Below are 13,223 nucleotides of genomic sequence, written 5' to 3'. Positions count from 1 at the left end.
GTGTTTCTTATGAAGGAAAATAAGAACAAATATTAATAAAATACTTGAACTATATATAATTAATAATAAACTACTGGTTTTTGCAAATTTTCTAAATAAGCACGCACAATAATAATTTATGACATCATAGTACGCATATTAAGTGGTAAAACTCTGTTTGGAGAAATCAAAATTTTTTTATACGTCCAAAAACATGCCCAACATAATATGTGCGCTATTTAACTATTTTCTTAGTTTACATTTCTTTTTGTGGTGATAAACAATTTTTCCCATTTTTGTCAAAAATTTATTTGTGGCATTCCTGAAGCCGTGTGTTTTACTGTACGTTCGAAAATAAAAATATTTCATTTTATATTTTCCAATATATGAATTTTTTTATAATATACTCATTTTTCCAACGATCTGGATGGCTAGACCCATTAAAGCGAGTCATTGTATAAAGTGTGTATATTATAATATATGTAATTATAAAATGTTTTTAAATTTATCTCGGTAAATTAGGAAATGTAATCAAATAAGCTAATATTTAAAATAGTGAAATGAATAATAAAGAGAGCAGCAAATAATATAATAAAAATAATATAATGTAAAAAATATTACTATGTAAGAATAAACACAATAAATAGAATATTATAATTATTTGGATTTTAAAAATTAGAAATTAAATTATTGTGAATTAATAAGAAATACTATTATCATGTTGGAGTGTTATAAAAGAAACAGGCAACTCAGCGAAGTATTTAGTTGACGTTAAGCGTTCCTCAGTGGCACACGTTCACTCGCGTAACATGATCGGGTTAGTACACTTCTCCTTCTTTGTTCTACATATAATTAAGGAAAGTGATTAGATTATCGTTTTTTCAAGTACTACCGCGACAAAGTGCACGTAACATAAATGTCTTATCCTCTTTTATTTAAAAACATTTAGTGTTCATCCGCTTATCCGTAGTTAGCGGTAACGTTGCAAAATTGTTGAAAGATCCTCATTTGTTAAGTGATCCAATGAATTCTTATATATTTCGAAGAATATCGTAATCGAGAGAGAGAGAGAGAGATCGTAGTTTCATAGTAATCTTAGTTTGATTTTCACGCATGTCATCGTAATATGATTCATTCGAGCGAGTTATATCTTTACCGTGATTAACATTCCACATTTAGAATTTGATTATTATCTATATTCTATATCTTGAACATTATCTGATAACGCATTCGTATACACATTTCGCAAAACATAATACTGGTATGAAGAGATACAAGAAAAATTTCAAGGATGACTAAAATACTATAATATCTTATATCCTCCAAATAATTATATTGCAATTAAGCATTTACGTCGAGTGTTCAAAAATAAAGACAATGATCATGCATTAATTAACTAATGATAGGTAATATCATTTGTAGAAAATAAAATCGAATCTTTATGATTTAGAATAAAAGTAGAAAAATGATCTGTAAACATTGTATTTAACATGTAAATCTTAAAGATCAACAATTAGAGAAACTAAAAATAGATCCGTCCAATGTTTAAACAAGGTCTTTTGTTATCATTTGTTATTTTTTGTTTTTGAAACGTCAGATACTTGACAAAATGTAACACGCTTTTAATAAAAATGAAAGAGAGAGAAAGTGTGAGAATAAAAAAAAGAAAAAATAAATTCTCGTCAATTCGTTCGAGTCGTTGCTTAATTTATCGAACTTTCTAGGAATATAACAGTATCCAATCTGCGGATAAGTATGCCATACAGCAAACCGAATGAAGTCTATAGGAGTTATGTAATTCTTGTGATTGGCATAGTAAACTCTTTCGAGTATGTGTGCGATCGCACCTACATATCGTTCATTTTCTACCGGTAGATGCGCATCGCACATTGAATTTAATTAGAAACGCGTTCAGATAGTAACTAGTATAAACGTGTACTACTAGTATAAACGCATCAATAGAGAGTGAATAGTTATTTTAGAATTCGTAAGTACTTTATTTCCGAAAAGAAACTCCCAAGAAATGATATTTATAGTTATACTAATGATAAAAAAAAGCTTCATTAAACTATAATAACTAAAAACCAAAATGATATTTAACCGCAGATGTATTTGTAATTGAAGGTTTTTTTATCACGATTTCACTTTCAATGGTTTTGATACACCATTGTTATACGTTATAATCATAAGTCTGTAATGATTTTTTCTATACGTTAATTTTATGTAATCAATCTATAGTCACAATGTAGGCAAAATATTAATGAAAATTTTAACTCTGAAAATTTACCTTTTTCTCTTTTGCTATTTTTCATGATAAGTTTAAATAAAGTCTTACTAGAAAGTTTAAGAAAATTATGATTTCTTCTAAAAGGAACAGTATTCTGATTAAAGCAAAATATCATAAAATATTACAAAACTTAAGCTATTACTACAATGTTATAAATTATAAAAATAGTATTATCCTAATATTATTAATACATTAACGCATTATTTAATATGTCGCACAGAGCGAAGAAAAAACTCCTTCTGTTTGGTGTATGCGTCCTGTTAATCATATCTGTAATAATAGCCGTTATTATAGTATTTATTATTCAACGAGGAGGATGCGACATCAAATTCAATAGTCTTTCGGAACTCGGACAATACAAGCAGGTAAATATCGCTTAATGTTCGTTTTTCAATCAAGCATAATATTTACTAATAGCAATAAGTGAAACGAAACTTGAAGTTGCTATGTCACTGACAATAACAACGTCACTGAAAAGAGAATGGATCTTATTGCATGTCATCACGACAATCAATAATCGCACGAACAGGCAGCGGTATCAACAAATGGACAGGAATGTGCTCGAATAGGCGTCGGTATATTGAAGAAAAATGGAAGTGCCGTTGATGCTGCTATAGCTACTCTTCTTTGTGAAGGTGTAGCTTCATTGCACAGGTACGTTTTATCAAGTTTCTTAGTTTTTCTTCTCCTCTTCTTTTTCTTTTTATTTAGGCACTAACGTAAGCACTTTCTTATTCATATAATGAAAAGTATCACATTTTCTTGTCAATTTTAAGTATGGGACTGGGTGGTGGTTTTCTGATGACAATATGGGATGCAGAAAATGGAATGGCCGACTACTTGGATGCAAGAGAAACAGCTCCAGCCAAAGCCACAGAAAAAATGTTTGATGGAGATCCTAATTTGTCATTGTACGGTAAGTACATATGTACATATGTATCTTCTTTATTTTCCTTTGTTCTTCACCTTTGTTCTTCACTGATATCGAATACATACATTTGATTTATCGATGTATTTATAAGATGAATTTTTTTCGTCTACGCAAGTATTTGTTTAAATATCGAAATAATTCAAACCATTTTTCTTGCTCCATTAGAAATTAGAATCAATTATTTTATCTTAAAAAAAAAAATGCCCTTTCTCATACGTTAAAATGTATTAATCAATTATTCAATGTTAAGGCCAACCTCTTGCTTATACATATTCGTTGTTTTTACAGGTGGTTTAGCAGTGGCTGTACCAGGTGAATTACGAGGATACTGGGAAGCCCATAAAAAATATGGCAAATTAAAATGGATAGAATTGTTCAAACCAACGATCGAACTATGTTTGATAGGCTCTGTTATCAATGATTATCTTTATACCTATCTCATCAATAAAGAATCTAAAATAAAAGCAGAAAGTACATTGGCCGAGATCCTTATCGATCCAGCTACTGGGCGGCCATGGAAGGTAAACGTTTTATGCTAACTGATTAACTAGTCACTTTATTCAAATACCATTCGAATGAACTTGGTTTCTTTTCAGGTAGGTGAAAGAATAAAGAGACCAAAATTGGCTGAGACGTTAAGACTAATAGCAGAGAATGGACCTAACGCGTTTTATAACAGCAATTTGACCGATCTAATGGTTGCTGAAATTCAATCTTTCAATGGCATCATTACCAAAGAAGATTTTCTAACTTATAGGTTTGTGCATATGAATAATTTCGATTAATATCGATTAATCTCCATAACACTTGAAAAAAAACCTCTAACATATATATATATTAGACATTTTTCTAATCAATCACTATCTTTGAATTATAATTAAGAATTGATTAATACTGTAAAAAGATATAATCTATCAAGATATGAGCAACAAAGTATTGCTCCTTTCATGATAATGAAATCATCAATGTAAAGTCCTTTTCTTCTAGTTCCAAATTATTTCTCAAATTAATGTTTTATTGCAGTGTCAGGTGGAGAAAACCAATCGAAATAAATATCGATAATTTAACAGTGTACACAGCACCTCCACCCGGTTCTGGAGCAATACTTGCATTCATTATCAACGTTCTTCAAGGTATCGTACCAACAGATAATCAGAACATCATGTGGCATCGCATCGTTGAAGCCTTCAAATGGGCTTACGCAAGAAGAACGGAGTTAGGTGACCCTGAATTTGTCAATATTGGTGAGCTACTAAGAAATTGTACAAATTAATTAATTGACAGATTAATGGAACGTTAAATTCGTTTGAGATAAGATAGCATGGCAACAATCTCTCTCTTTCTCTGCTATACTCGAATGATTCAAAGATTCACATCAATTTTTATCGACTAAGAAATAGATATACATAGACAGACATTCATGCATAACCCTCATAAAGATAAGATTATATATATTAAATGTAGATAAATTCATTCATCTAAGGTGTTGGGATATTAAAAATCAATTAAACATTTTGTAGTCGATTTGATTCCTTTTACTGCAATTATAGTTTCTTCGTGTCGATTAAAATATAGCGTCACATTAACATCATTTGACGTTTTCATCTTTCCCAGAAGAATTACGAAATTAATCGTTTCTTTCTAGGAATGTTAATTGATCATAACGTAATCATATGACTCGTTAAAATCGAGTAAACGAGAGAATTAACGACAGAATATACTTATCATCCTCAAAGAGTTTACATTGTACATTTATGAACAAACTTACTTATCATTTTTGTAGTTAGTTTGTTAACAAATCTGACGTCAAGCGATTATGCGAAAGCAGTAAGAAATAAAATAAAAGACTACGAAACAAGTAATGATCCGAAACACTATGGTGCCGTTACGGCAACCACTACGGATTCTGGAACTGCCCACGTCTCTGTATTGGCACCCGATGGTTCTGCGGTATCGGTTACTTCTACAATCAACCAAGTGTAAGTGTGTTGATCGATTTTAATCGACGTAATCATAAGATTTTTAATTGGTTTAAGATGTAATAAATAATAACTCTATTCGATTTCTTTTGTCATATTAGTTTCGGAGCAATGATTCGCTCGAAATCTACTGGTATAATATTCAACGACGAAATGGATGACTTTAGTTCGCCTGATATAACCAACGGGTTTGGAGTTCCGCCATCACCAGCTAATTTTATTAAGCCAGGCAAAAGGCCTTTAAGTTCTATGAGTCCGACGATAGTAGTAAATATCTCCTCAAATTTTGCTTCTAATTAACCGTTAATTAAGTTAACATTAAGTTAGATCGATACGTTCAATGCATTTATTCGATAACCGTTTGCGACATTTGTAGACAACGCTGACTTTGACATTTATGATTGCAGAAAGCATAATAGTAAACGTATTCATAAATAGTGCTTATAAGTAATATCAGGTTGCGTCAGAGTTGCGCGAGTGTTATGATACTTATATTGCGAAAGTGAACGGAAAATTCGTAGAAAGAAACTTCAAGAGTTACCAGTAAAGTAGTAGTAATACAGACACGATGAAATATACTCAATTCTAAGAATCATTATATTCAACGATGTAATTGCGTTGCATTCACAATGATTATAGGTTTAACTTAATATTGCTTATGGCTCTCTGCATACTCGTTTTCAGTAATTGATCAAAATTTTCCGACAATAGAAAATGAAAATTTTCTAGTCAAATGAGATGTAGGACGATGTATATACATAATTAAATCAGACATATATTCATATATGCCATTGCTAATTATAGGTAGATAAAGACAAAGTAGCACGATTGGTGATCGGTGCCGCGGGCGGTACTAAAATTACGACTGCTATTGCTTCCAGTATAATATTAAATCTTTGGGCTGGATACAATATAAAGGAAGCGATCGATGCTTATAGAATTCATCATCAGGTAATGATATTAACTGATTACTATCAAATTACTACCGTTATTTATTGATTTTTTTCATTTTTTAATAGAGCGAATATTACAAGATAGATTTTCATATTAAAAAACATAAGATAAATTACTAATAACATAGTTACTAATAGTGCCTTTTTTTTTACATAGTTATTACCGATGACAGCTCAAACAGAAAAAGGATACTGTCCCGATATAATACAATATTTACGTGATATTAAACATAATGTAACGACATTTACGGGTATAGGAAGCGCCATCACGGCAGTAGTAAATGATACAAGTGGTATAACAGCGAATTCAGATTATCGAAGACAGGGAAGTGTGGCTGGATTTTGATCTTTCTCCTTCAGCTTTCGTAACATTCCCATATTTTTCATGCAAAAAGTAAATGAATAATGCACGATTCGTATCTTTTTTTAATAGTAACTGTATACCTTGATCTATCAATTAAACAAAAGTTTGCCAAGATGTGAAACAAATCGAATATAAAATAGATCAAAGTTTATAAAACGTATTCCTATACTAAATGTCTTAATTATTCATAAGAATAAAAATAAACTATATTCAGTATTTAATTTGATAAATTAAATAATATTCTATGCTATTCATTAGTTGATTAACAGCTCATGTAAATAAAAAAAAGGAAACTAAGTAAATTCTATATAATAATACTTGTACCGTAACTATACATTATAAACTGTGATTTTATTCTATTATGTAATAAAAAAGAAATCAGCAAATATGATTTTCAAATTCTGGATTTCTAATTGCTATCACTACTTTCAGAAAGTTTCGCTTCTTGTACTATTTTTCGAACATTACGTTTGATCTTTTTAGTTTTATCTAGTCCAGATTTAGATTTTCTAAATACTTCTATTGCGTGCATTTTCTTTTTCAAAGAATTTGCTTTGTCTTTTTCTCTCTGTGGTATATATTCCTTGATATTTTTTTCATTGTCATTAATAGATGTATTAGGTGTCAACTTTCCACTTATATCCTTTGATTCAATAAGATTTGCATGTTCGCCATTGTTTTTTTTATTTAATGTTTTAGGTAATCGCTTGTTAATACGCTTTCCCGTCTTTTCATTCGTATCAGTTTCATTTGTATCCAACTCTACATTATCACCATTTAAGCTATTAATAGCTTTTTTAATTCTCTTACTTAAATTCATTTCAATGGACTTTGGTATTGCTTTTAATTTAAAATATGATTCTATTGTTTGTTGCTGTTTAGATTCCTCCATTCTTTTTATTACTGGCTTTATTACCTCATTGAATTTATCCTTAGTCCATCCAAATTTAAGACTCGTGTAATCCGACAATAATATCAAATTAGGTCGACCCCATGTAAACTTTTCTTTCGATTCGTCTATCGCAGGAAACATATATGCTTGTACAACAGCTTGACTTGGAAAACCTGTTAACCATATTCCAACAGATATAATCATTTCTAAATGGAAAATAATTACGTTTAGATATTGCGTTTCAAGGTTACCTTTTTCGATTTGTATATTTCTCAACTTGTTACGTAAGGCTTTTTTGCTAGAATCTATAGCTTTATCCCCTTGTATCCATAAACAGAAATTGATTAAACCATGTAACAAATTATCTCCTTGTGTGGGAAATGCGGCCAATATTTCAAGTGCTGTTACAGGACCAATACCAGGTATACCTGTAGTATAATCGCTTCCAACCAAAAGAGCTAATTGTATTAATTGATGACGAGTCAATTCTAAGAAAAAATAATTTTATTTATATATGTATGTACGCGCACCGCACGCACGTGCCAATACTATTATGTTTGTGTGATATTTCAAAATTAATATTCTAGACATAAATTTGTATTTCTTACTAAAATGATGTTGTATATCGCAAGATCGAAATTGCAATACTGTTTTGTTGTTATTGAAGAAGTTTTTATAAACGCATTGACCTCCAAAAAGCCAAATATCGGAGTCATCTGTGATCGTCCCATTGGTAAGATTAATCTGTTCTAAATAAGCACATTGAGCTTCTGCCTCCATTGGTGCAACAACATAAGGTATACCGAATAAACGTAAAAGCTCCTATAATATTACAAAATATTCTGTAAACTCAATAAACCTCGATGAGAAATGCAACAGACCATAAAAAATAATAAAACAAATTTTACCTGAGCTTCAATTCTAATTTGATCGGATATGTCTGTAGCTTGCCTCTCCAATTTACTGATAGTTTCCGCTAATTGAATTTGTTCATACTCTAGATTTGCCTACATTTAGAAAATCTACCTAAGCACGAGTGTGAATATATAAAACAGGATAATTACAATATATTTCTGCATTAAAACATAACTCTGTTTTAATTGACCATACCTTTAACTCTAAAAGTTCATTCTCATTTCTAAGCAAAATTTGATGTTTTCCTTTCGTCGTATCCTCTGATAATTTACCTACATCACTAACAACTTCTGGTTCTGTATCTATGCAAGTCTTGTTTTTTTGAATTTTCTTATTTTCTTCTTCGTCCACAATACTGGATTGGATACTTATATTAACACGTTCTTCGTGCAAATCTATCTTTTTATTTAATGAAATTTCGTTAAAGCTACAACTTTTGGATATTAAAGTTCCTGAAAGTTCACTTTCTTCCTCATTCTTCTTCTTGATTTTATTTAAATCTTCAGAAACGATTTTTGAAGCAGTGTGTTCTATAGATGAAGAAGTAAGAGATTCAGTAGCGTGTGAAAACATATCTCGACTTGACTCTTTAAATACATCAGCAAATATATCTTCTTCAATTTTGTCATCAGATTTAAATGTTATTTCGATATCATGTTTTTTAGTAATCCCTTTTGAATAAAGTACTGGAACATCTGGTATTTCGATAAATTCATCAGAATCTGAATCAGTCGTATGTGTATCTAACTGACGCATATTTCCTATAAGGACAGGTTGTTTCTGACACTCAACTCTCTCCTCGTACGAAATGATTTGATCATTATCTTTTATAAACTGCAAATCGCTACCATTATACTCAATGCTTTCTGTTGTAACATTTGAATTAGAGTTCTCTGATGGATACAAAGATATACTCTTCTCCACAATTTGATTGACATCTAATATATTGTCTTCAGTAATTTTATCTTCTTCCATTTTTTGATGTTTTATTATATTACTTATAGTTGGGTCTAATGCAGATAATGATTTTGTACTTCCACTCGAATGAGTATCAATTATTTTCTTACTCTCTTTTCTATTTTGTTCCATAAGCTGCATAATTTGTTCTTGCGTTAAACCACTATGCTCTAACATATATGCTACAGCAGGATTAATGATATTTTTATTCAAATACTTTTTAGGAAACGGTAAAGATTCATTTTTTTCACTTTCTGATTCCCAATCGCTACCAAATTCATATTCATTTATATTGTCAATAATAGGTACAGAATTACTATAGCTTGTCAAATTACTATCGCTATCTCCGTCGCTTAGTTGAAATTCATTTAGGCTTTTATGAGTTATTGTAATGCCACTGGGGCCAGCAACAGGTTCAACTTCCTCATTTATGCTTTCTAAAACATCTTCCTTATTTGTTTTATCCTGAATAGTATTACGAATTAATGTATCTTTATCTAAAAAATAATCAAAAATAATAATAATAATAAACTTATTCAATATTTCATTAAAAAGATACTTTTTCAGAAAATGGAGAACTTTGGAACTATTTGCTCCCAACTTACCGCTAATATAAATGACTCTAGACGTACTGTCTGATGCAATGCGGTATGCATTATCTCTATTAGTCTGAACACCCTGTTCAGTTAATAATTTCTCCAATTCCTCTAAAGTTAACGTTTTACCTCCCATCTCTTTCTCGGCAGTTTCTAACGATTCTTGTACGAATCTACGTTTTAATAAGCGTTTCATTTGAAAAGTAGAAAATTTATTAGATTCCTGAAATAAAAATAATATCAAACTACGAATCTACAAATTCCAAATTCATTCTAGTTTCATAAAACATGATAAAATAAAATATATACTTCAGGCATTTCATGTAAACGTCCCCATGAACTCTGTTTTCTAGTCTCCTTAAGATCTGTAAGAATGTCATAACGCACATCAGCAGGCAGTGATTTAAACTCCGCAGTAGACAGATCTACACTGTGAATATTGCCCATCCATTTAGTTTGCTTTCTTGGACTTAATTGCATAGATGAATCTGAGTCATCGCTACTTATATAGTCCTTTTCATCCATATTAGTTAATTCTGGTAGTTTGAAAACATCGTTTAGAGATGGTTTACCATAAATATGTTTTACTGTTGATATTTCAGAAGATTCAATATTTCCATCTACATTTTTCTTATTTAATACACTTTTCACAGCTGTATGCTTTATCAAGTTATTTATCAAATCTGCCCTCATATTCTGTGCCTTACTCTTAGCAATAGATTTCTGCTTCCTGCGTGCAGCCTACAAACACAAAAGAATGAGGAGATTCTTTTCTCACTACCTGGTTCTCACGCTGTGCTAATTATCTACAGGTAATATTATAATCAAGATGGATGAACAACTTTACTACAATACGCTTCTCTTGCTACATTCTATGCTATTTCAATCTTTGTGAAAAGAAGAAAAGAAAGAGCTAATATGTTACATAAAAATATATTAATAAAATATTGATTCGCACACTGCCGCACATTACTACTTACAATTGTAGATTTTTTAAGCATGGGAACACCCCCATCAAAGACAAATACCGGTTTGATTTTATAGTACAATAGTTTACAAATCCTATTAAATAATCCGATTAAGTGCGCATTGGGTTTAGGATTACCATGACGATCTTGATATCCTTGCAACACTTGATGAATCCATATAGAGACATCTGAAAAATGTATCGAAATTGTCATTACATATCTGACTAACAAATTTCAATAGTACTAAACATAATATTAATAAACGTAATATTTTTCTATAAATAAAGTAATTTTATAAATAGAAATATAGAAGTTAATAGTTACCCACCAATAGCTAAAACTTTTCCTTCTAATGTTTCCAAAGGAACTGGTTTTCCAGTAGCATCAATTAATCGCCATAGGCCAAGTACTCCCATGATATCAGAATAAAATTTCTACTTTGTTTGGTATATATTAAATGGAAAATTTGTTGAAAAAGATTAAAAATAATACAAGTACTTTCACAATGTACTTCCTACCAGCATTATCATATCGTATCTTAATCCATAGTTTAACTTATTCTAAGAAATTCTACTTACATTATCGTTTCCTAAGAAATATTCTAACAAATGCTAAAAAATTGTCATTTGTTACGACATATATATGAATATTTTTTAATTATTATTATTTGAAACTGGATTGATACCCTAATGAATTATATTTTATAATAATTAATATCAGAATGTGAAATGAGTATAGACTGGTGTGACGAGCAGCTGATAAACGAAAACAATACAACTAGCGCACCCTGTTCGTGGTACACGTTAAATAGCTTTATATTTAAGTATATACAATACAATACTAATTATAAATCCATATATAACTATTGCTGAATTATATATATATTTTTCGTTTGAAATCCTTTTTCTTCAATAAATTCATTAATATTTCTTTGCTCTTAAGCTTATCCTTTTACGAGTAGTTTTTCTTTTATATAGGTATTATTAATCTTATTTCAAATTAATAACATTATGAAAAATAGACAAAATAATGATGAAGTTATGTAAATATACTGATAAATGAAATGTATAACATTTCAAGATAGAATTCAACGTGTGTGTATACATGTTCATACGTGTACGTATATAAATGTATATATACAAGAGGTTTCCTCTTTTAACACGTTCTTTTCTCACGCTTCAGTTTTACTAGCGGGAAGATGAGCGAAAAGATGGAGAGATGATCTTTCTCTTGGAACAATATTCTATTTCACAATTTGCTATCATATATTTATCTTACGACTACGGTATATTTTAAGAGTATAAGAATACTATTCCTAATTGCCTAAATATTTGTTTACTAGTGAAGCTTATCTTATTATGTATAGTCTAAAGTAAACTTAGAAAAACAAGAAATTCGAAAAATTACATGAGAAGAGTACTGCATTCAAAAAGAGATTGCATACGTGAGTAAAACGATAATTAAAAGAATTGTAGGAGATTAGGTCATTTAAATGACAGAAAAAAAATAAAAGGAAAAGAACATCCATATAATTGATATCTACTATGACTGTAAAAATGTAATTGGTTTTTTCTTTTCTACTTTTCATTCGCTTACTATATATTTTATAATCTAAAATAACGTAAATTCTTAGGACCGTTGTTTGAAAATGAAAAAACGACCATTATTAATGTCGCTCACATATTTTATATTTAGTTGAGTATCGATAAAGGAGCGATCAGGCAGCCGTAGTACTATTATAAGCATTAACTTGAAGCGTTCACGCACACGTTCTATATTACGCAGCAAGTCATGGATGCACGTCGTCGCTCGACGAATGCACGCACGCAACGTGCAACAACGCGTGCACTAACACACACACATGTGCATGCATGTCGGGCAGAGTATGAAACTCTTTCTCTCTTTCTCTCTCTCTCTCTCTCTCTCTCCGTTGCAGAGACGCGGCGCAGCGGTTTATATACATCGTATCGTCATCATCGCAAAAGTGGAGTGAGGTAGAGGCCACCCACTCTTTCCCACAGCAGGTTTTTCCCACGCCCCCTAGGGTAACCCCAACATCCTTTTGCGGGAGCAATTCCACGGTCGGTCGGGGAGAGAGGGGAATAGTTCGTTTCAGGTGGGGAGCAAAAGAGGTATTGGAGGCGCTTGGGTCGGACGGGCCATTGTACAACAGTAAAACAATAGAAACTACGATCCAGTGATGTAACTCTGTCGTTTCGAATAATTGCGATATTTTTTTCAACGGTTCAAAGTTTTGTTCTTTCTTTAAAAAAAAAAACTCGAATTTGTATGAGAAAGAGCTTTCCACCAATATTTGAATTTAAAAAAATGAATAAAACCGAATTTAACTATGAAAAGTATTGTTCTGATAAATAAGAAAAAACGTAAAAAGATAAAGTTGG

General features: G+C 30.8%; 2 protein-coding genes across 3 annotated transcripts; one reads left to right on the top strand and one right to left on the bottom strand.

The window, feature by feature from the left end:
* Positions 1-754: 754 nt before the first annotated feature.
* On the top strand, positions 755-6,872 carry LOC106783928 (gamma-glutamyltranspeptidase 1-like). The gene is made up of 11 exons (XM_014742946.1): positions 755-796; positions 2,487-2,631; positions 2,796-2,920; positions 3,043-3,182; positions 3,486-3,718; positions 3,794-3,954; positions 4,221-4,441; positions 4,981-5,176; positions 5,278-5,443; positions 5,981-6,127; positions 6,287-6,872. Exons 1-11 carry the CDS (start codon positions 789-791, stop codon positions 6,473-6,475), a joined length of 1,731 nt encoding a protein of 576 aa, XP_014598432.1. The 5' UTR covers positions 755-788; the 3' UTR covers positions 6,476-6,872.
* Positions 6,145-11,627, bottom strand: LOC106783927 (DNA repair protein complementing XP-G cells homolog). 2 transcript variants are annotated; one of them, XM_014742943.1, is made up of 10 exons: positions 11,400-11,627; positions 11,150-11,258; positions 10,834-11,009; positions 10,163-10,594; positions 9,863-10,076; positions 8,496-9,754; positions 8,294-8,392; positions 7,994-8,207; positions 7,637-7,873; positions 6,145-7,558 (listed from the first exon to the last, which is right to left on the bottom strand). In XM_014742943.1, the coding sequence occupies exons 2-10, from the start codon at positions 11,235-11,237 to the stop codon at positions 6,903-6,905; spliced, it is 3,375 nt and encodes a 1,124-aa protein (XP_014598429.1). In that variant the 5' UTR covers positions 11,238-11,258; positions 11,400-11,627; the 3' UTR covers positions 6,145-6,902. The 2 variants fall into 2 exon arrangements, with proteins under 2 accessions (XP_014598429.1, XP_014598430.1); XM_014742944.1 differs by having other exon boundaries at positions 11,150-11,255.
* Positions 11,628-13,223: the final 1,596 nt, after the last annotated feature.

Source organism: Polistes canadensis, unplaced genomic scaffold, assembly GCF_001313835.1.
Source record: "Polistes canadensis isolate GaletaPanama2010 unplaced genomic scaffold, ASM131383v1 scaffold_27, whole genome shotgun sequence".
Classification (NCBI taxonomy): Eukaryota; Metazoa; Arthropoda; class Insecta; order Hymenoptera; family Vespidae; genus Polistes; species Polistes canadensis.
This window is presented reverse-complemented; position numbering and strand designations above follow the sequence as displayed.